We start from the raw sequence: 24,257 nt of genomic DNA, 5'->3' as shown, positions 1-24,257 counted from the left end.
AACGGATATATAATTTATCCTACTCAATTTTGGCATTTTCATCCAGCGCTTTACGCATTATTCCAAAATGCTAATAAAAATAGGTGGATGGAAGCATAGCTACTTCAGACTGTAGTAATGGCTGATGGAAATTCAGCTTTCCCACCACAGGGATAAAAAATATATTAAAATAGAAAACTGTTATTTTAAATTGCAATATTATTTCAAAGTATAACCGTTTTTACTGTATTTTTGATCAAATAAATGCAGCCTTGATGAGCATAAGAGACTTCTTAAAATTTATTTTAACACGTTATTTCATGTAGTTGCAGTTTTCTCACCTTCTGGAAACGTGAGACGATGTCACCTGCAATGGTGCTAACCAGAGCGGTGATGTCATCCATGAAGCGCTCAGGGAAGCGGTTCTTCCTGGGGGACTGCAGGCGATCAGTAAAGTATAAGTGGTGAATGATGCTCTTCACCTGAAAATAGAACGAACATCCTTTTTTTCCCTCACAATAACAGATGCTACACTTTTGATCATAATGGAGGAAGCATGGGGATTTATGATTGTGGAAGTACTTACCATAAGCTCAAAGAAGAACCAGGCCTGTTGCAGGGCTCCCTCCCTCACGCTGCCACTGCTGACCACCCACTGGAGGGCAAGCTCCTCATGAAAGAGCTAGAACAGGAAGAAACCATCAAAGAAGCATTCACCATCAAATTCACTACATATAGATCAGTATGTCTTAGTTCTACAATGGGGTATGATGCGGTCCTTTGACACAAGGTCCACTGTGTTGCTGCAAGAGTGAGGAGGATTCATTATTCTAGAGATCCAACATTAAACACATATAAACATCCCAGTCGAACACAGTACCCGTTGTCGGGGCAAGACCAACAGGGTGCTCCATACCACAAGTGACACATCATTCCCTCTTCAAACAGTCTTCAGGTGCATTAATAGTAAAGAGGAGCCAGCATCCACAAGAACATGACAACCACAGCAACAAAACAACATCAACAACAACATCCAGTCATTCCAAGACAGACAGGCGCAGGTGAGGCGAGGAGGGGCTCGGCTCCTGCTCTCCGGGAATTGGGTCTCTACCTTTTTGGTTGGCAAGCGTCCCGTTAATGTTTGCAAGAAACTGGTGCTCTCAGTGTGCGATGACATGCGATTGCCACTGCGCTCCATGGCCTACGGGTGGGGATGAATGGAAGGGTGACAAAAGATTAGTGTGGAAGACAAGAGTATGTGGTGCCATTCACTACCAATACCTACACACACACACGCGCACACACACACACACACACACACGGACACGCCCTCAGCACACACACACAAAACACAATACAAAACGAAAATGCACAAACTGTAATACTGTCATAGATAAATAAGTCATTATAAAATGCAATTATTTTTACACTAAACATTTACATTAAAATAGCTATTCCGGGGGACATAGTCTACTCAGTAAGGACACTGAAGAGATTTTAATGTTTTGTGTGTGGCTGAATAAATGAAATTAAATTAAATAAATAAAAAGTTTGCATGTAATGATTTATTACAGGCACTGAGTAATGAGAAAATTATTAGTCTTCTTAACCATGTGCCGTTTATTAAAAATAAACAAACAGACAAACAAACAAAACACACACGCATACAGTTACATGCAGCATATAATAACATGCCAGGCACAGAGAAAATGGAAATTGGTTAGTTATGCCCATGCAATGATTTTTAGAGTGAAATTGTGAATAAGAAAAAATAAGGTTGCTTTGGAAAAGACTGTTTAAGAAGAGTTTAAAAAAAGGAAAATGGAAGCGGAAGAGGAGTGTGCCATGGAGTTATCAGATATTGCCGTTTTAGTGCTACTGGGAACAACTGTGTGAAATGGGGGACTCTGCTTTGTATTTGGGGATTGGGATAGTCAGAATGACCTGCTTAGCATCGGAAGATGAGCCAGGGCTGGTCCCCCAGGGGGCGCTTTTGCACCCCATTGTATGCACCCAGGAGTTGGAGCGATCTAAGCCCTGCAAACCAAGGGTGACATCAAAAGGATCACGGGCAGATGCAAGCAAGCCAGGGAACAGTGAAAGGTCAAAAGATACAAGTCAATGAGATCAAGTGAGCAAGTTAGTTTATATTATATCATATATTTGAACAGCAACAGGTTAGAGGATCAAGTTAGCACAGAAGTAGCACAGAGAATGCACAATGTTATATCAGGCTGATTCATTCATTGCAATGGGGGATAAGGGATCACTGGTTAGCATCAATAAATTCATAAGTGTGCCTCAAATAAAACATATTTAAACATCTTCAGACCATTTGGTACATTGTGAAAGTCATAACAGCTACATCATGTACACTACTTTTCAAAAGTTTGGAGTAAATGAATATTTTTATTCAACAGAGATGCAATAAACTGGTCAAAAGTGTCAGTAAGGAAAATTATTGTATGCATTTCTGGTCAAATAAATGCAGACTTGTAAAGCAGAAGTTACTTTTTTCAAAAGCATAAATCTTACTAACCCCAAACATTTGTAGTAGTGTATGAAGTTAATTATCCTGAAATCATCATTAGAACATTCAACAGATTTGCAATGTAATTTGGAGCAGTTTGGGGGGGGGGACTGTTTAACTTATTAAATATAGATTTGCTAAACATATGATTTGCATAAACTCCTTGTATGAACTGGGTGCAACAAATAACTGAGCTATCAGCTATTCATTCAAGGCAAACTGCTGAATGGATTATACCCAACGATCTCAACCACACATTCATTGTGTTATAGTTAATTTTTGTTTTTCCTTTGCAAGATTGTGTAACATGGGTTAAGTACATAAAATGTTCCAGCTAAAGTTCATCTTGCTGGTGAGCCATAGGTTGATCTGTATCATTGATAATTGCTGATGAACAGCGAAATCAGTAACCTAGTGCAGATGTCAATGACCTATAAATGCACTCATAAAAATGAATACAATTAGTCCCATTCAGCTGGAGCAATCAAAACATAGTTAAACTGCACTAATAAAATACATTTTGATGTGTATATAAATGATGATACATCTATAATATTATTAGAAATTAATTATAACCAACAGAGCTGCTGAAATGTTTCTACCTACCTTGCTGCCAATGATGGACCGTACTTCATCATCTGGGGAAGTTGGAGTGCCAGAGATGTCTGGGTTGCTGTTGCTAAGGCTACGAGAGCGGTTGAGGTTGAGGCTTGCAGGTCTAACAGCAGAACGGGCCATGGTGGCATAATGCACTGAACAGCCCAATCCTCCTGGACCTATTACGCAGAGCAGAATAAATCAAATCTGAAATACATCTGATTGACAACTAATTAAACCAATAATCAACTCTCCAAAAGCCACAGATTGAGAGACATAAATCAAAGGATCAAGCTGAAACCTGACCTGGAGAGGGGGAGTTGGGGTCCATGTTGGGCAGGCGGAAGACATAGTGGATATATGAGGAGAGAAGGCCGTTTCGCCCATGCATATCTTGACTAGTGTCCAAGTACTTATGTAGACGGTTCACTAGGGATGCCATCACTTCAAAAGAAGCCTGACCAAGATTCACTACAGTAGAGAAAATAAAACACAAGATCTTTAAGAAACTACAGCCAAATTCAGGAGACTAACAACTTTTTTATGCAGTTCTCACAATCATGCTACAGTATATACTATTGTTTTGATAGAAAGTTTCACTTAAATATGGAAGAGGAATTACCGAAAAGAGATTGAAATTACAAATGCAACAATCAAAATCTTATAATTTTCCTAGCACAAGCAAGTTTATGATTTTCCTAGCAAGTTATACAACCCAACTGCTGATTTGACAAATCTTTCAGTCTGATATGTGAGGTGGTTAAACTGGCTGAGAAGACATGATTTAAAAAGAGTGATCGGTTTGTGAATGTGTCATATGTTTGTGAAAATGTTAACAATTTTGATTTGTCATCGAACTACCAATTTAATATTAGATAAGTTAAACTGAATCCATGCAAAAATGAAAATTCTGTCATCATTTACTGTTCCAAAACTGAATGCATTTCTTTCTTCTGTGAATAGCAAAACAAATTGTAAAGAAAGTTGGGAACTAAACATCAGAGCCCAGGAGAGACAAGAAAAACAAAAACGGCAGTTCTCAAACTATTTTGCTGAAACTCCAAATATGCCTCACAGAAGAAATCCAGGAAATCTCTATCGCGGTTACTGAATAAACAGAAGATTTAACTGATTTCATGAATTCAGTGTGAACTAACAAACACGACTATGACAATATATGGTTTATCTGAGTTCATCTTATAATTTTTATTATAACAAAGTACACATCATCTCAAAGAAGGATTTATTTTAAACACTTGACCGATGTTATAAAGTGAGTTTGGAGTAAAAACATGTTATTAAATGCGGTATGTTCTCAGATGGTGCAGGATTTACTACACAGAGCCGTAGTTCACTGACAAGCTACTCAAACAGTTGTCATTATCGCGATTAAATCGTCTGCGATTATGAACGCGATTTTTCATAGCTTGTCAGTGAACTATGGCTCTGTGTAGTAATGGTGCTCCATCTGAAAGCATGGTATGGAGATTTACTACTAATCACAGAACCAGCTTTACTGACAAGATACGCATGACAATCACATTTACTTAATCGTGCAGCTCTAGTTCCAGAGAAGAACAACATTAAGTCATGAGGGTGAGTAAATGATGACAGAACTTGCATTTCTGGTTGAACTGTCTCTTTAAAGTAAAACTTTTCTGAGATTATGCAGTTTGGAGGACAGGGTACCTATCTGGCCGGCTATGACAGGTGGCCGCACCATCAGCAACACCAGTTTGTCCAGCAGTAGGTGGAGAAAACGCACTACAGGCTCCAGCTGAGAGGAATTTAGAGCTGCTATACTAGACTTCAGCTCAGCCTCCAGATTATTCTCCATTATGCGCATGTCTCCTATCCTCACAGGGAACATATGCTCATCCAGCGCATGCACTAGTGCAAAGAACTTATCTAAAAACTGATCCTGGGAAAAGGAAAGAAAACATCAGTGAATGTATTTGTTTAAAGTGGGCTATTAATCAGTACTTTGACAACTGAGCTACTAATTACCTGTGTGTGGATGGTTGATGCAGCCACAACCTCTACATTAAACACCCCTCTGTGGTTATCCACCCATTTCATTCCAGGAAGGGGAACCTACACACAAATGCATGAATGAACTTGCAGTATAATTTCTTTGCATTATTACACTCCGTTACACTAAAATACTTTCAAACACACTTCCTTCAAGTAATAAGTCCCACTGTAGTGTTACAGCATTCTTAACAATACAGGTTTCATAAATCAAAAACATACAAAATAATAATAAAAAAAAAAAAAAAAAAAAAAAAAAAAAAAAAATAATAATAATAATAATAATAATAATAATAATAATAATATATATATATATATATATATATATATATATATATATATATATATATATATATATTATTTTTTTTTTTTTTTTTTTTTTTTTTAACTGGGTCTGTAAAAAAAATTGAAATGATAATAATCAAGGTTTAAAAAGTTATTTTTCAGACAACATAAATGACCAATGAGGAACGTCTTTTAACAATAAAAATGAGGGATACATGATACTAGACATTAAACAAGACCATTTAAAGAAACTATTATATTTAACTTTGTGTGTTGTGTGTCAGAAATGGTCTTACATCGGGAGAGAGAACAGAGTAAGACTGAGGCGGTTTCTCCAGAGATACTGGAAGGCAGAAGTGACCTGTTCTCAAGCGTCCATTCTGCAGCATCGGAATCCACTGAGGAAAAATAACAGACGTACCATTTATTACAGGTGTGACATATAGGCACATCATGATTAGATTAGATTTTTATTCAGAAAGCCATGATTCAGGGGCCATTTGCATAAACACCACTCCACTATGTTATGACTATGTTATGACTATTTATTTGACATGAACCAAGAGAAAACATTACCGTCTCCAGCCACGAGAGGGCGCTCTATGCTGCTCAGTGCTCCTGTAGCCTAAACTGAAAACATAGAGCTTTCTCCCGCCGGCTGTAGACTGTAATGTTTTCTATTGGTTCATGGTTCTAATATATATATATATGTTTTTTTCCTCGTCACGACGTATTTTTGGACTGATGCGACTTATACTTAGTTGCGACTTATAGTCAGAAAAATACGGTAACTAATTTTAAAATTATGAATTAGAAATGTATAAATAGTCTTGCAGAATAAGGCAGCCAAGGCCGATATATCGGCTATTATTTTGCATTTTTCAAATATCGGCATCGGCCAAAAAAAATTCTGCAAAGCCCATGTGTTCTCTGTGTGATGGTCAGTCCGTGTGAATTGAATGCTTTAAACTTTAAACTTGTGATTTCAAATTATGCTGCACTTTACGCATTTGCCCACTGTCATATTCATTTGATTTTCACTGTGTGCTATATGTAAAATGAGTGTTACCCTGGTTTTATTTGAAAAATATGATTGCCAATACACACAAACTTCCCAGAATACTGAGTGCCCTGTTGGTTACAGTGTTTTTTCTTTTTAAATATATATTATAATTTTATTAAATATTTATTTATTGTGAAAAATACTGTCAAAGTATAAGTTTGTTTATTTTACACATTTATTTTTAATTCATTGTCAAATGATTTCAAATTTCTTAAATATAATAAAAATCTTAAAAAAATATATCAGCCCCCCTGCTTTCCAAGATACCGGCATCAGCATTGGCTGTCAAAAAACACATATAGGTCGACCACTAGTCTAAACAAACAGCCACAATAACAAAACGATTCTCGATTTATCTTAATTTTCATCTTTGTTACTGAAAGTCGATGTGTTGCCAAAATATGTATACAGATTAATAGAAGGGTTCTCTATTAACATGACTTAAAAAAAAAAAAAATTCAATCTGTGTGTTCAAGTACACTATCATTCAAAAGTTTACGCTCAATAAGGCTGCATATATTTAATAAAAACATACGGTAAAACTGTAATATTGTGAAAATTCATTATTTTATTTCTAAGTTCTATTTTAATATGTTTTTAAAATGTAATTTATTTGTGATGGCAACACTGAATTTTCAGCTACCATTACTGCCGAACACGTGATCCTTCAGAAATCAAGGAATATGCTGATTTAGTGCTCAAAAACACTTGTGGTTCTGCTGGTTAATATTTTTGTGATTTCTTTAATGAATACAAAGTTCAAAATAAAAGCATTCATTTGAAACATAAATTAATGCTTCCTTGCTTAGTGAAAGTTTTTTTTTTATTTTGTGTGTGTGGAAAACGTGTATCAATGTACCGTGTATCCAACAGGCGTCTCCAGTGGAGTGTTCTGCTTCTGTTGACAGCTGACATGGTAGAAAGTAAAAAGGATGTGATGATGGTCAGTCAGCGAGGCTGGTAGCTTGATTTTAACTTCATCGTGAAAATCTGGTGATCTGAGGAAACAACATTTGATAAACAGAAAAAAAAAACAGATTTTTTTTTATAAATGTGAGTGTCAATAATCCATCTCTTATACAAAAGCAGACAAAAACTTGACAGTTGTTTTAAATTACAAACAAACAAACAAACTCACCTATTATGATACACTACAGCAGTGTATGCCTCCTTTGAATACTCTGCACAACTGGATTTTCCAAAGATTACCTAAAATACCAAGGAGTGGAGAACTGTAAGCATATTATGCCATTTCCCAAAGTCAAGAGAATGCTTCTCTATGACATGTTTGGTCACATGAAAACTTGAAATTGTTATGCATTCTGTTCAAACTTACAGGCATAGCATTGCTAGGATCTTCCCCATTCATGAACTGTACTTTCACTGTAATGTTACGAGCTGAGCCTTGACGGTTAGCAAAGTTCAGGCTCTGTGGGTTCACATACAGCAGGTTCCTACACACACAGGTAGTCAGAGAAAGAGAAATTGTTTAAACATTAAAAGTTTGATGTTGTTATTCAATAAAACAAAACTGGAATCTATATCTATCTATCTATCTATATATATATATATATATATATATATATATATATATATATATATATATATATATATATATATATATATATATATATATATATATATGTATTGATATAAGAAAAATGTTACATTTAAAAATTTGATCATTTTATGTGTAATTAACTTTAGAAATGCTTTTCTGTTGTCACAGATTATTCCTTAAAAGGACAGTTCTCTAATAAATTAAAATTCTATCATTAATTACTCACCCTCACGTCATTCCAAACATGTAAGACCATCGTTCATCTTCAGAACACATATTAAGATGTTTTTGATGCATTCTGAGAGCTCTTTGACCATCCCATAGACAGCAAGGATCCTTACACGATCAAGGCTCAGAAACATAGCAAGGAGATCATTAAAATAATCAATGTGACATCAGGGGTTCAACCATCATTTTAAGCTACAAAAATACTTTGTGTGCAAAGGAAACAAAAACAATTTTATTCAACAATTTGCCTCCTCTGCATTTCCCTATAGCACCATTTTGGAGAATATCACATACATAAACAACATATGTACGCAGATACATTGTGTACATTCCGATCAAAGCATAAACCATGTAAATGGCGTATCCACATATGGTGCTGCTGACACAGAAAAGCATATGACGTCTACTTATGTGATGCTCTCCAAAATGGAACCAGGGTGACTCTGAGGATTGTTGAATATGTTGTTACTTTTGTTTTCTTTGCACACAAAATTTGTCTTTTATCTTCATAAAATTACAATTGAACCACTAATGCCATATGGATTATTTTAACAATCTCCTTGCTATGTTTCTTAGCTTTGATTCTGTGAGGATCCTTGCCGGCTATGATGAAGATGAACAAAGGTCCTAACAGGTTTGGAATGCCATGAGGGTGAGTATTAATGACAGAATTTTCATTTAACTAAAATAAAAATATTTAAAAATGAAAATGAAATGTGTCCATGACATAAAAACTAAAATGAAATCAACAGTCCCTTCTAAATATTTACATGAAACAACAAATCAATTTAAGAGTAGCATTTTTAAAACTTCAACACTTCAAAAACAATTTTTGTTCACATGTGAAAATGTTTTTTTAACATTAATCCTCATTGATCTTTCCATTGCATAGCTTTTTGTTGCACAGCTGTTTCCTTTACAGTAGCTGCAGGAACAGACAGAAATACTGCAGTGACGTGGAACGCACTCTCCCAGGAGACCACACAGACAGCAAAGGTCACAGACTTTCCAAGGAGCACAGATCTCTCATGCACTCTCAATACCAACTCCTCTCTAATGTCGTGAAATAAAAAAAACTTTTATTTCATACTATGATCTTTTGTTTGAGTTGAAAAGGGAAAAAATGAGTAAGGGAGACACACACACACACACACACACACACACACACACAGAGAGAGAGAGAGATGCAATAAAAAAAAAAAAAGTGGAGCAGTTTCAGTTCAGTTCTATTTAGTTCAGAAAACCTATCAAATAATAACTGGTTAATCATTATCTATTTGGTGCAGGGTGTAAGTAGGGACACTGGAGACCTCCCATACCACTGACACACAAGTTTCTAAACCCTGAACGGCCCCTGGGTAGACAATGGAAGTCTGGTTGTATTTGCTGTGTCCACAAATATGGATTGAGGCCAAACTGTCCGCACCTGTCTGAACAAGAGCTGTTAGTCTCAGTGTGCAGCAGAGTGATGATAATACATCACCGCACCAGAACAGCAGACATAAAACAAGTTAGCCGGCAGACAAAAAAATAAAATAAAATAAAATAAAAAGTTCAACTTTTAGTTAACAGCTTTCCAAAATAGTTTCAAAAAGACATACATTATATCATACGCATTTAACCCCAGTATGGACTTTAATTAGATAATGAGCATGTAAATATGGTCAACCTATAAAAGTGCATTATGTATTCAGAAATATACTAACGGATAACAATGTGCTAAATACTTCATATTAGCTGTGTATCGCAATGTTAAATTGTATTTTTATCTCAAATACAAATCTAAATCTTTCTGCAAAAGACAGTAACTACTTTAACAGTAAGTTCCATATTAAGTGGGTTTGCAAACATTTGGCCATGACTCATCCCCATTACAAGCTGCTAAGTTTAAACCATTAAATCACAGCACATGTGAACAAAGAAAACTAAGGCTAAAACAAAATTGTTGTTGCAAATTCTTAAAATTACTACTCTTCAAATGTAACATTGCCTAAATGGCTGACATATATGAGATTTTGTTGCAATATGCGTCTATGAATACAGTGGTCACGAAGATGTGTTATACCTGTATTTAATGAAAACTGAAAGCCTGGTCATTTTTTATAAAACAAAACTCTAATACAGTATGTAAGAAAGCGAAAATACTTGGCAAGTAAAATTCTTCCTAAACTACTGGCCTGACCAGGCTAACAGAAAGTGGAAAAAATTAATAAAAATAAAATTTATAAATAAATAAATACAAATCTCCACCTGAAGCCTGAAGGGAGATTAATATGAATCAGCAGTAAATAAAAAGCATGTACATATCAGTGCAAATGGCACAAACTCCCCCAACCTCAGTCATCACTCATTTCTATTACCGCCTTAGCTGAACCGTCCTGAGATTCAGTGACGATTCTGCTTGTACATGCAGACCCTCTCAGTGGCACCTGAAGGTGATGCTTCATGGATTCAGGAGAGAATTAAATCAAAGCCAGAACCATAAATTGCATACTTTTATTATTAATTCCCCTCCAGTGGTACATGCACAATGCACCAGGTGGCCATGTTGATGATTGGATGATCCATCAGCATTGTTCATCTTTGCTTATCAGAGGAAACCAGGGGCCAGGTTATGGATGTGTGTGTGTGTGTGTGTGTGTGTATAACTAAACTTTCTGCAACAAGTAAATTTTCCAGATTGGGAGGAGGACGCTCAAGCTCAGCCAGCTTAATAATTACCAAATGGTCCCTCCCCTCTCTCAATGTAGCTGTATATATTTTGAGGAATCTCTTCTGTTTTTGTTGTTGTTCTCAGAGTAGGAGATGAGAGGGGTTAGTGAGAAACAGAGGCTAAAAGAGACGAGTACAAAGACTTTTGGACTGTGGGAACGGACTGACGCCGTGAACAAATCTGCCTTCAAACAACTTGACATGATGTTGATTTTCCTGCTTTTTTGGCTATGCTTGTCAACAACAAGCGCAGCTCCCAATCTAAAGATAGCACCCACAGAGGCACCTCTTCTTGTCACCGCACCACCAGCTGAGACTAGATCCCGCTTTGCCATGTTAGATGACGTACGACTCCTTGCTAACGGTCTTCTCCAGCTCGGCCAGAGCCTCCGAGAGTTTGTGCACAAGACCAAGTCTCAGATCAACGACATCTTTCAAAAGCTCAACATCTTTGATCGCTCCTTCTACCAGCTCTCGGTGGTCACCAGTGAAATCAAAGAGGAAGAGGAGAAGTTGAAGGAGACGACCGTATTTTTGAAGGCCAATAATGAGGAGATCAGAAACTTGTCACTGGAGATCAACTCCAAAATCAACAACATCCTCCAAGAGCGAAGCCAGCTGCAGAGCAAGGTTGGTGGGCTGGAGGAGAAGCTGAAGGGCTTGTCTCAGACCATGATGCCCCTGGAGCAACTTCAAGAGATTGCTGCTTTGAAGGTGAGTCCACCCTTACGAAAATTAACCATGGTTTTACTACAAATAAACCAAAAAACCATAGTTACTATAGTTAATCCATGGTAACCACAAATTAACCATGGTTTTGCTAAATTAACCATAGTATAACCATGGTATTTGTAGTAAATCTGTGGTTATACAAATGGTAGTCAACACGCCAAAAAAACATGGGTTACTACAGTTTTACTATAATAAAACCATGGTTATTTTTCGTAAGGGCAATAAGGTCAATTCTGAACTTTTATTGAAAATGGAAACCATTCAAGCTCACATTATAACTACAGAGCTTCACAATACCGATTTTAAAATGAGTGTCTAAAACTGCGTGTTCATCACATTTGATAGCAAGCGCAAAAACTAAATCAGTGCATATCAATAAAACTGATTACATATCTGTACAGGCATCTGTTCCAATAGAATCCAGTTATGCATTTACTGCATTAACAACTTGTTTATTGCAGGATGTGATTGAAACACAAGAAAGGACAATTACAGATCTGCTTAAATCTGTTAAAGAGCAACACGAGCAGCTCAGTTACCAGAAGACCAAAATTAAGAGTCTTGAGGATAAGGTATCCATTTTTGTTTCTATAATATTAATGTTGTTTCATTATAAACGAAGGATTATGTATTTTGAATTTATCATTCAAAACACTTTTGTTTACTCTTTGACAAATTAATTTACATTTACAGTACTCGTCTAATAGAGATTGCAATAAGAAATATTTCTAGCCAACAAAATATTTTGTATATTTAATATATTATACAATTTTACATTTTAAGGATTTGATTATATTGTAAAAAAAAAAAAATAAATAAATAAATAAATACACAGATTGAAATTTTATTGAGATTTAAATAATGTCAATGTCTCGTAACAAGAAATTCTATTGAATATAAAATAAAGAATATTGATTGCATTTAAAATAATTCTCAGTGTTACTCTCATGGCTTTATTTGCATTTACTGAGAATAAATATTTTTTTTATTTCAGATGAACTATGACTCTTTTCAAGACACAGTGGAAAAACCTTTGGATTTAAATCCAGAAACACTTGATCCTTTTCGTTACTTAACAATGAACTCCACCAATGGAACTGCAGAAATAAATGGTAATAACAGCACAAAATCAATAAGCAATTTAAACTGCTGCTTTAATAAATCCAAAATCATCACCTGTGTGTTCTGCTGCATAGACTTTCCAGCGGACTGCAGTGATGTGTTCAAAAGAGGGCAAAGGACCAGTGGAATTTACCCAATCAAACCTAATCAATCTGAGCCATTCTATGTTTACTGTGAGATAAGTACTGGTAAGAGACCGATAATGTACATCTAATCATCAGACTTCCTACTGACATCAGTTACAAAACTGCAAAAAGTACAGACAAAAGGCACAAGAAAATCACTTTCTTAACTAAGATGGATGTGCTGTTATCACTATTCTTATCCAACTCAATACAAGATTCTCTTTATGCAGTTTACATTTACTCTTTATTTTTAGATGATGCAGCCACAGTCATTCAGAGGAGGGAGGATGGTTCTGTTGATTTTGACCAGTCATGGGAAAAATATGAATATGGATTTGGCAAACTGGAAAGTAAGTATGCGCTTTTGTGTCATGTCAGATGCTTCCTTCTCTAAAGGCTTTTCTCCGTTCACACAGATATATATATATATATATATAAAAAAAAAAAACGCTTTGATTATCTATTGACAGCTTATGCTTTTGTAATACAATGCATCTTCAGCTGTTGAATGGAAATAAGCGGAAAAATATATTTCTATTACAGAAGAGTTCTGGCTTGGCTTGGCGAAGATTTATTCTATTGCTCAACAAGGACAATACATTTTACACATTGAACTGGAAGACTGGAAGGAGGAAAAGAGATTCATAGATTACACATTCACCCTGGAAGGTCCTGCATCTGATTACGTTCTTCACGTGGCACCTCTGTCTGGAGATCTGCCTGATGCCTTGAGCAACCACACGGGCATGAAGTTCTCAACCAAGGAAAGAGACAACGATAATCATGACGACTCAAACTGCGCACGCAACTACACAGGTATCACATGGTCAAAATGTATATTTAATATCCCTCAATATACAACTGAACATCTCTTGAATATTAACTGCTTGCTGGTTTCAGGAGGTTGGTGGTTTGATGCATGTGGGGACACCAACTTAAATGGGAGATATGCCTGGATGAGGTCAAGGACTCGGCACCAGCGCAAGAAAGGAATCTACTGGAACCCAGCCAAGGGAAGCTCCTATACCCTCAAATCCACAAAGATCACCATCAGACCATCAACCCAGTTTCAATAATCCCTGACCCTATACTCTCCATTGAGTAATTCAGAATCAATCAGAGGGGTCACACTGGCAGCAGACACTGGCCAACAAAGCTTTTCCATTTCTCTAAAGACAGCAGAAACTGAATGATGCAACTGCAACAGGTCATTGACTCTGGTAGAGGGTAAAAACCAAGTCAAAGGGGTATTGCAACATACATGTGTTAGTTCAAAATGTTCATTTGTCATCAACTTGCGGCGTGCGGATCAAGAAAAGTTGTAAAAAATAATAATATTGAATGGGTTAAAATGGCATAAATCACACGGCAAATCACACCTCTGGAACAGGATTTGATACATGCTATTATCAAGAGTCAACAATAAGTTTGTAGACAATATGGATAATATTATAGAACTACACTGCTCTCAACTATACAGCTTCTCAATGTAATTTCACATACAGTATTTTAACTTGAAGTTTTTAAGTATTTAAGCAATTTACACAAATGTGAAACAGTAAAAAAACCTTTGGGTAACACTGTAATATTCATTAAATCATGACTACAATGCTCATGAACACTACTATAATATAATATTAAATTATATATTATATATTCATACTTTGATATTGAAAATTATAACAAAGTGTTACCAAGAAATGTGCTGTCATGGATGAAGTTGGATCTTTTTCTTGTCTCTTTCTGTCATACTGACTCCTGGTTATCCTTGTACATACTCAGCTGTACTGTATATATTTTGTTTACACAATGTTTCTCATTGTTAGTCAGGTGTATTATATATATATATTTATAGCAACACATTTAGACAATAAGGCAACTTAAACTATACATGGACTAATATGGCAAACCTTTTCTTGTTTCTTTTGTAAATTTCACTACATAAAATTAAAACAATATCTTCTCAACAAAGAAAACAGTTTATGAACAACTTCATTGCAGGCTCATATAATTGAAATAAACCAGTTTCCAGACAGTTTAGACTACTGTTAGTTCATTGGGGAGGAAAAAACTAATTTAACTGATAATACATAAATAATCCAACAGGAGGATCAAGCTGAACCTGTATGGGAAATCAACCCTTCATAATTAACATTAATATGACCCGCATATGCAACAGACATGACAAGTGTGATAAATCTAGAACATGCATGTTGCCTGCAGTAATTCATGTCCCAATCAGCACCATCTAAATCAAGGCTGACTATGCGGCGTGTGCGGAGGAAGATAACAAAGTTGGCACAGGCTGAGAGCGGACAAACATGCCCTCTGAATGACAGGTTATGTCAACTTGCAGAGGATAGGCATCTTTGTCCTGTCAACCTTGACTAAATTAGTAATCTTAAATAGCGGTGAGGCCATCTGATCACAAAGAGAGTGCTCTGGTTGCTTAGCAATGAGAAATAGTGAGTCAAGGCATTTCTTAAAATAAATATATACTTGTTTGTGTTGGGCGTGTGAGGCCAATTTATATGATCTAGACCAGTGGTTCTGAGAAAACACTTGGCTGAAACACCTTTTTTGTAGTCCTGCCATTATTTCAGTGACTTAGCAATGTCACCATGATGCACATTTAGTGGCTGCTTTGGTCTGCTCTCAAACGCTAGGGTAAGTGATTGCGCTATGTCAAGGAGAAAAACATTATGTGGACTTCCAATAATTACACCATAGTTACACAGATGTATAATACTGTCTACAGCTGCTCACAAAGCTTTGGGAGTTATATTACTTGTAATATTTAAGAGACATGCTGCAAATGATTTAACAACCACAACTGTTTCTTCTTTTTCTGTACACAATCTCGCTCTGTAGAGCTAGGCAAGTTTTCCTCGTCATCTGCCCCAATCATTAGTGGAATGCCTCAGGGCTCTATTCTGGGGTCGCTACTTTTTAATTTATATATGCGCCATCTGGGGAATATTATTAGGAAGCACAATAATTATTTTCATCCTCCCTCTAAAAGCTGGTGATTCCATTCAACCTTTGTTGGAATGTATCTCAGAAATGGAAAAATGGTTATCAAATTACTTTCTCCAACTCAATGAGAACAAAACAGAAATTATTGTTTTTGGTCCCCCCCAAAAATGAGGAAGGATATCATTAAGGAGCTGGGCAATCATCTTAACCTGGTATGTTATTAACTCAGAATTAGGCTTATCCAAACAAATCAATTCTGTTGTTAGGAACAGTTTTAATCAATTGCGGGTCACTTCCAAACTTCCAAATTGTTTTTGTCTTTTCAAGATTTGGACAAGGTTATTCATGTTTTTATTACCTCTTGTTTAGATTAGTGTAATTCACTGTACTCTGGTCTTCCTCAATCATCACTTTCACACCTCCAATTGGTACAAAATGCAGCTGCAAGGCTGCTGACTGGGGTAAAGAATGTCACCCCAAATTTAGCTTTGCTTCACTAGCTTCCGGTCCATTTAAGAGCTCAGTTTAAGATTCTGTTGTTTGTTTTTAAAGCTCTTAACCATCAAGCTCCATCTTATCTCAAAGATCTTCTTATCCCTTTGTCATCTACCAGACTTTTAAGATCTGCTGATAGGGCTCTTTTATTTGTCCCTCATTCCCATTTGAAAACAAAGGGTGACAGAGCTTTTTCTGTCACTGCTCCCCGCCTGTGCAACCCATTGCCTCTAGACATCCGCCTTGCACCTTCCATTACCAATTTTAAATCTATGTTGAAAACGTATCTCTACTCATTAGCATTTTAATCTCACATTATAGTTGTTTCACTGTCTGTCTTGTTTGGTTCTTTTCTGTTTTTTCTTTTAAATTTATTTGATATTGTTCAGCACTTTGGATAGATTTGCGATGTTTAATTTGCACCATTAATACAATTTACTTTACTTTACTTTGCTTTACTTACACAACACTACAGATTGTACCAGATGACCAGAGCTGACTGGACTCTTCAGAAAGGCAGGCTTTACAAAATCAGGAAGTTTTAATAAGTATGTGGGTTTTTTTTTTTTCTTTAAATCATGTAAAAGCATTCTAGTAGACCCTTGAAAATATTAAATTATGAACTTGTAAATAAGCATTAATTTCACATGAAAAATGAATTGGTTAAAAAGTGTAGAAACACTTAAGACAATTCAGCTTCTAAAATTTCTGAAATCCTGAAATGTAATTATTTCAGATTGAATTATTTAAGTTACTTGAAGTTACAAAACTAGAAGTGTACATAAAGTACATAGATTGAGCTTTGTTAACAAAACTAGGGCTATATGCTTGTAAGGTCTCATGTCACACATCACCAAAAGCAACAACATATGGTGCTAATATACATTAGAGATGTGCTGCACTACTACTGAAATACCATGATCCTTATCTATATTCTCCTTTTTCTTCTTTTCTAAATCTTAGTCCAGAGTCCAGAAACTGTAGTGTACATCACGAGTCTTTAAAAGTTTATCTTAAAAGTGTGCTTTAAATAAAAAGTGCTACACATCAAAAGTCTACATTTAAAATCTCACTTGAATAGGGTAATATTAGCGAATAGGGTAACATATTGAATACAATTTTGGACAATGGGTGGGTGTTGGAGTCAAAAAGGTTGAAAATATCTGATCTTGACATTTATACCTGTAAGTGGTGTTGGGCACATAAATGTCCCTGGCAGGGAACTCCAGGATCTCTTTTGTTGGCCGCACTCGACTATCTGGGTAAGGCTTCACTTGGAGCAGATCAGGTGTCAGGCAATAGTGAGGATTCTCGGGGGCAGGTGAGATGTCAATCTTCAGCTGGGCTGAGGGTATTCAGTAAATCAGTTACATAACTCACTACAGTAATGTTAATATGGCCAAAATCTATTGAATAAACATGCCAAAAGAGCTCTACCTGTAATGGGCCTCAGTCTACGTAGCACAGAGGAGGGGCGCCTCATGTCAGCTAGGAACTTGTAGAGATCTTCATCACTTAGTCGATCTCCTTCCTAATATGATATATTAATAAAACACAAAAAATACATATTTTTAAATGTCAAAAGCAGGAGTATTTGTTAACTTAAGCAGTCTGACCTATGCAACGGTCAGTTAACTTTAAATGAACAAGATCAATACTAGGATGTTTTGTTTTTTGAATAACAGCGTGACCTGTTTGAAGAAGTTGGTGACCGTCAGGGTAGCTGGTCTGAAGCTGGTCAAACTGCATGATTCATCTCCGCTGGTGGTTCTCTCCAGCGAACGACGTCCCACAATATTAGAGTTCCTCCGTTCAGACCAAGAGCCTTTCCGTTCTGTGTAATAGCGTAAAATCAAGTGGTTAAAATTTCAGAATTACTTCATCACTCATTCAAATGTTATTTGGAAAAAATATTTTAAACTAAGTACAAGTACAGGATAAACATGCACAACCATCTGTGTAATTTAAAGACTCACCTGACAACCCGATCTCCAGCTCTGTGTCTCTCTCTAGGCTGCCGGCACTGTTCACTATGTTCATGAGGTGTATGGCTGTCCAGGCAAAGGGCATGCGATAACGCCCCAGTCGCTGACAGAACTGTTCAGACTGACTGCGCAGCTTCTCAAGCTTTTCCTTATTCTGATAAGAGCATATAAAAACAGTTACCATGCTGGTCTGGATTCCTAGGAGCTGGTGCACAATGTATCTACAATGTTATGAAAGGCTTACTTTGGCAGCATCTGACTCTTTAAAGACCATGTAAGGCTCTGCACACTCTCCAATGTCTCCCTGCTGAAGCACCTTCTCAAGCTGAAAGCAAACTCAAAACACTCAAATTAAGCAATAAACGAACATCAATGCTAACTTAAAATCAATGCATTGATCATCAAACGTGCCACTACAAAAAAGTAAATCCATTAATGCCATATTGACTCAAAATGCAATTTTTTTTTTTTTTTACAAAATAAATGCATAATTATAAAATATATATATATATATATAGATTATATTATCCAGTCTTCAGAGTCACACGATCCTTCAGAATTTATTCTAATATGTTGATTTGATGCTGAAGAAATATTTCCTATTGTTGATCTTAAAAACATTTTCTTTTTCAATATTTTTGTGGAAATCATGAAAAATAAATTCCAGGATTCATTGATAAAAATTGCCCAAAAGAACAAAATATATATTCTGCTCATGAATGGGGTTTCTGAATGTTAAGAATGATGCCGAATGATGTAACCAACCTTGATAACAAGGAAGACATCTTGAGAAGGGTAGGTGATTGAAAAGACAGCAGAGCGGGCCAGGGTGGAGATTGCAGCAGATGGGATGTGCGGTCGCAGCATGGCCTTCGTTTGCTCCGAGTTCAAATCAAAGTAAAAGTTCTCTGATATCTGAGGATGAAGACAGGACAATGTGCTAGGGAACAAATAAAATCTTTGAACAGGTTACTACTACCCTCTAGTGTTGAAATCAGTTAGCAACATCATGTGACATTTCCTTTACACATGAATCTGACTTGTATTTGAATGTATCTTTTGGAAATCTATTGAATGAATGAATTTTTTTTTTTTACATTTAATCCCATTAAAATTAGTTTTATAAATGCAATTTTAAAAGACGCACACACAGAAAAAAAAACTATCTTCTGATTTGCAAGTTTGATGTAATCCATTGTGTATATTTTTATGGCACCATAATTCACTTTAACAGTTAATTTATTCATATTCTTTATTTTATATTCTTACACAACCTTTCACTTGTACATCACACAGGGAATTATAACAGCTTACCCTTTTCTTTTCTTTGATATCATATAAGGCCAAACTTGCAAATATTGGCTCGATTTCTATCTCAAACCTTAAAAGGAACAAGAGAATCATATCAGCAACGTTGTAACCATTTGAGTTGCATTTCAGCCAAAAAAAAAGAAAAAAAAAGAAAAAGCTGTTCCCCACTTACTTTAAGGACAAGCACTTGACAAGAAGCCTTTGACCAAAATGTTCTTTTGGAACATCAGGCACACAGTGGCGCTCAATGGGTTCATCCTATATTTGAAAAAAAAAAAAAAAGATTAATTCAAGAAGTGTTTTGGTAATCCGTATCTTTAGACACAATATTGGAAACTCTGAAACAAAATGTCATGCTCTACCTCATCCAAAGCAGGATGCAGTGCGAAGAGCTCTCGATGGCGGTTTGACTTGCGCTGGTCCTCATTGTGGCGGTCGATTTCTTCGTTGGGTACTCGATCCAGAAGGTGAGGCAACAGAATATCAGGCTGAGAGTTCTTCAGGTCAAATATACTGCAAGCCCAGCTGCCACGTGGAGTGTCATCAATCGACATGGACCTCCGCTTCAGATCATCCTGTGACATGCAAAAGTCAGTGTTTATATCCATTCAAATTCAAAAAGGAACTCAAAGGGATACTGCGCAATTATTCTTCTGGGATTAAGAAGAGAAAAAAAAAACTTTACCTAACACTCAATAGTAGCAAAGACAGGTTTACCTGATCATCTTGGTAGCTGCTGTGATCTGGCAACTCATCAGACTCAAAAACCTGCTTGGGTAAACCTCTCTGCCTCTCCTTCTGCTTATCCAAAGTGTTGGGGTTAAATGCGGTGCCCAACTTGTGGTACCTGAACATCCAAAATACTTTATTACCTGTGTGCTAATCAGTAAACTAAAAGACACCCAATGAAATGTATTGATTAAATGATCCATCCAAAAGTTTTAAGACTTTTTAAAATAAATAAACGAACAATGATTGACATAAAAAGCTTTTTTATGACATAATAAGGGATTCAATTAAGAAACGTATCCAGCAAAATAAATGAATGAAAATAAATAAATAAATAAAAATTGACATGGAAAGCATTTTATGACATAATTAGACATTTAAAAAATAAAAATGTATGCCTAAACATTTCTTTTTTTTTCTTTCTTTTTAAATTAAGAGACTTCGGTTTAATCATAGTGGGGTGGGGGTGAATACATGTGTTAAGTAATAGCTAATTAAAAATCACTTCTACTAATTTAAAAAAAAAAAAGATCATGTGAGGTATCATTTTTTTATATTTATCAGTAAAGAAAAAAATCTGTATTTTATGTAATGAGTATTTTACATAGCAATGCTAAAATTCAGTTCAGTGGTGCTTGGTGCACTGATGGAGAAAATTGCACAAATTCAGTTCACAATTATATGTGAAAGCTTGCAGGCTTAAGCTAAACTTTCAACCTTAATGACAATAATTACATTACTTCACTTCCATTTACTTTTCTCGCAATGACTGGGTTAAAATAATCAGTATATGTTTGGATTACTATACATGGTTACAGTAACAACCATTATTTGAACTCGGTCAAGATAAGAGCTAACTTATTCACAGTAACTTACGAAGGCCCTATAAATATCTAGGAAGCTGCTAGAGCTTTGTCACCTGAGCAGAGTTAAAAGCCTCAGCGGAAAGTATCATAAAAGCAGTATGTTGAAGAAAGACTGTAGGCAAAAAGCACTTGAATTCCTCTTTGTTATTTAAGAGCAGGCCCACACAAAATCCCCAGACAGTGTTGCAGATACTTCCACAGGATTGGAACATTCATTAATCACAAAGAGGCACTAAGAACGTAACACTTTCAGCTCCACTTAACACATTTTCCATTTTTAAAACCATGCATCAGAAACCCATGTATCAGGAGAAAAAGGCTGTATGAATTCTGAAGAGAGAACAGATGTAGCAAAGCATCATACTTGCGGTTTACGATGGCCCAGTCCTCGGTGTAAGACCGGGTGCAGTCTCTAACGTGTGAATCATTCTCACTGGAAAATTATTTAAGAGGAGGAACAAGTAAAATATGTTAAAACAGTATGTCTGCGTACCATAAGAATAAATAAATGACAGCTGTCATACTACTATGTAGTTGCAAACAATATATTCAAATTAATTTATATGACTATTGAGATTTAAAACTGTTCACACAGACAACCTGATTTCATTTTGTTCAGTAATACCTCCTGAACTGTACATGCTGGTTTGCAGAGACACACTAATGTATCCCTAGTTCTTCGAAACAATCCACCATGAACACACTCACCCCTCCTCAGGCACGGCCTGGCCAAGAGTTCGGCACTCTCTTGGCGTGTAAAGCACTTCAATGTCATCTGGAGGAAACTCGATCAGATCTCTCAGAGGTCCTGACTCTATAAGGGGAGGGTGCGTGATCAAATACTCTTCAAAATCCACTGGCTCTACAGCCTCTGTCAGAGGAATCTGTAGGGAGAAATCCAAAGGAGAACAGAAAGAGAATGTGACAACTGTTGCCGCTATCTTCAAAGAAAGACAGTTTTATGATGAAGGGATAGTGGTAAATACTCTTTGAAGGGTCCGTCTCTTAGAATTAAGATGAAATGTAGTACTTACAGCATTACTAGTTGCATTCCCACCCGCACTGAGGTTTTTGAGAAGTTGAGGTGAGCCTCCGTATTGACCCGCAATCTGCTTCCTGACCTCAGCCGCTACAGTCCTGGAGAACAAGAACGCATAGAATAGAAAGACATTATAATAGAAAACAGATAAGAATCCCATGACCTGGCTGTCATCTCACTGTATGAATGAAATGCCCAATTAATATAAACACTAATGTCCAAACGGTTGAGATCACTATTTTTTTTTTTTTTAAATAAGTGAATACTTTCACTTAACAAGGATGCATTAAATTGGTCAAAAGTGACAGTAAAGACATATCATATCACATTAAAACATTTTTATTTCAAATAAATACTGTTCTTTTAAACTAGTCGTCACAGAATTCAAAAAATTAAAATTAAAATTCTATTAAAGAGCACAGGTGTTTACCACATTGATATTAAGAAGAAATGTTTTTGAGCAGAGCACCATATTAGAATTGAGGATCATGTGACACTGAGGACCGGAGTAATAATAACTGCTGCAAATTCTGCCAAATTACATTTTAATATATATATATATATATATATATATAAAAAGAAAACAGTCACGATAACAACTTTTTGTTGTGCGATATATTGCCCCAGAAATAATTCCAATACGTGATATTATTGTCATTTTAAAGACTGAATATATAATCATAATTTAACCGCATAATAATGCAAGAAGGCCTACACACTTCCAAATGACAACAAACGTTTCATTTTTAAGAATATTTAGATCATGGAAATTAAGTATCAAAATATTAGATGGGTTAAAACACTTGAATAAATAGTAAATAAACATTTTCTAGCAAAAAGTGTGAAGTAACAAGTACAGAAAAAAAAAAAAACATGCACAAAGAACTTTTATGGAGATCTAGCTTTCCTGTACAAAGGTACAGATCCCCAAACAAGACCATATCTGCAGTTTAAAAAAAAAAAATTGTAGAAGCATTTTTTTTATTTGAACTAGGACCGCATGAATTCACCACGTAATTACATATAACACTGTTGTCACATGAAGTCACTACATTGCATCATGTTTATTCAGTGCCACTCGATCATCATGTAGAAAATGAATATGGTTATTATTTTGTATACTTTGTTATTTAAAATATTTACAAACATGAGCCAACAAATCAGTCAAGAAAGACTTGATTGTTTATATTATTTTCAGATTTTTCATCCCAATGAAAATGGCTTGATAACTGTACAGTACAGCAATACACATCCAGGTATTCCAAGCATACAGAAAACTCCAGTCATGCCGTACACAGTATACAAACTGCTCACTGCTAAAATGGTACAGGTAGTATGCTATTCCAAATATAGCAAAAGTTTTAGGATCTTTTTCTTGGCCCAGGCTTTTGTAAATAACAATAATCTGTGACGCATCAAACTAATATAGAGCTGACTGGGCTCACAAAAATTATGCACTGGAAAAATGTTTTTCATTCATTCAGCAGTTTTAGTTTATGGTTTTGGAAAATATTCTATCTTAAATTGAATCTAATCCGAATTATAAATTGAGATGACCATGCACAAATCACACTTGAAATCTAGCAGGAATGGTTAAAAAGAAACATACAAAAACAAACTAGCAAATCTTGTAATGACTAGACTCTGCAAGTTCAAGCCAAAATACACATAAGCCCCTTCAACATGTTAGGATGACAAAGTTTCATTACTATAGAGTAATAACATAAGACTGTAACTTATTAATCAGTTTTCACAGAAAGAATTACAGGCCTGTAAAGTATAAGCAAAAAAAAAAAAAAAAATACCATTAAGGTTTAAATAAAACAATGTGTCTGCAGTAATTTCATAATTTAACATTTACAGTTTTATCAGAATATCTTTGTTGTAGTAT

The 24,257-nt window shown here is 35.7% G+C and overlaps 2 protein-coding genes across 25 annotated transcripts in view; one reads left to right on the top strand and one right to left on the bottom strand.

Moving 5' to 3' along the window:
• Positions 1-24,257, bottom strand: part of LOC113100216 (dedicator of cytokinesis protein 7) — a 50,942-nt gene that overhangs the window by 24,767 nt on the left and 1,918 nt on the right. For 15 of the 24 annotated variants that reach the window (XM_026265028.1, XM_026265008.1, XM_026265015.1 and 12 more), the window contains exons 2-26: positions 22,362-22,464; positions 22,036-22,211; positions 21,692-21,760; positions 20,450-20,579; positions 20,095-20,307; positions 19,905-19,990; positions 19,736-19,802; positions 19,187-19,336; positions 18,666-18,746; positions 18,413-18,575; positions 18,128-18,270; positions 17,874-17,967; positions 17,619-17,781; positions 7,822-7,939; positions 7,624-7,694; positions 7,345-7,483; positions 5,719-5,820; positions 5,114-5,200; positions 4,796-5,027; positions 3,413-3,577; positions 3,116-3,285; positions 1,924-2,016; positions 1,091-1,180; positions 566-661; positions 321-461 (exon numbers count right to left, since the gene is read on the bottom strand). In XM_026265028.1, coding sequence (XP_026120813.1) covers positions 321-461; positions 566-661; positions 1,091-1,180; positions 1,924-2,016; positions 3,116-3,285; positions 3,413-3,577; positions 4,796-5,027; positions 5,114-5,200; positions 5,719-5,820; positions 7,345-7,483; positions 7,624-7,694; positions 7,822-7,939; positions 17,619-17,781; positions 17,874-17,967; positions 18,128-18,270; positions 18,413-18,575; positions 18,666-18,746; positions 19,187-19,336; positions 19,736-19,802; positions 19,905-19,990; positions 20,095-20,307; positions 20,450-20,579; positions 21,692-21,760; positions 22,036-22,211; positions 22,362-22,464 — 3,142 coding nt within the window. The remainder of the gene's footprint in view (positions 1-320; positions 462-565; positions 662-1,090; positions 1,181-1,923; positions 2,017-3,115; positions 3,286-3,412; positions 3,578-4,795; positions 5,028-5,113; positions 5,201-5,718; positions 5,821-7,344; positions 7,484-7,623; positions 7,695-7,821; positions 7,940-17,618; positions 17,782-17,873; positions 17,968-18,127; positions 18,271-18,412; positions 18,576-18,665; positions 18,747-19,186; positions 19,337-19,735; positions 19,803-19,904; positions 19,991-20,094; positions 20,308-20,449; positions 20,580-21,691; positions 21,761-22,035; positions 22,212-22,361; positions 22,465-24,257) is intronic. The other 9 variants (XM_026265076.1, XM_026265094.1, XM_026265110.1 and 6 more) reach the window with 2 other exon arrangements.
• Positions 11,043-14,936, top strand: LOC113100362 (angiopoietin-related protein 3-like). Its single transcript, XM_026265188.1, has 7 exons — positions 11,043-11,700; positions 12,180-12,290; positions 12,713-12,830; positions 12,915-13,028; positions 13,220-13,315; positions 13,509-13,781; positions 13,866-14,936. The coding sequence occupies exons 1-7, from the start codon at positions 11,080-11,082 to the stop codon at positions 14,039-14,041; spliced, it is 1,509 nt and encodes a 502-aa protein (XP_026120973.1). The 5' UTR covers positions 11,043-11,079; the 3' UTR covers positions 14,042-14,936.

Source organism: Carassius auratus, chromosome 6 (genome assembly GCF_003368295.1).
Source record: "Carassius auratus strain Wakin chromosome 6, ASM336829v1, whole genome shotgun sequence".
Classification (NCBI taxonomy): domain Eukaryota; kingdom Metazoa; phylum Chordata; class Actinopteri; order Cypriniformes; family Cyprinidae; genus Carassius; species Carassius auratus.
This window is presented reverse-complemented; position numbering and strand designations above follow the sequence as displayed.

What these genes read in the sequence shown, in the direction of transcription:
- LOC113100362 (XM_026265188.1), top strand. Translation starts at nt 11,080, where the DNA reads ATGAGAGGGGTTAGTGAGAAACAGAGGCTAAAAGAGACGAGTACAAAG. An exon ending in TTACTGTGAGATAAGTACTG is followed by an intron (nt 13,029 to 13,219) that starts GTAAGAGACCGA and finishes CTTTATTTTTAG; the next exon opens with ATGATGCAGCCACAGTCATT. An exon ending in TGGATTTGGCAAACTGGAAA is followed by an intron (nt 13,316 to 13,508) that starts GTAAGTATGCGC and finishes TTTCTATTACAG; the next exon opens with AAGAGTTCTGGCTTGGCTTG.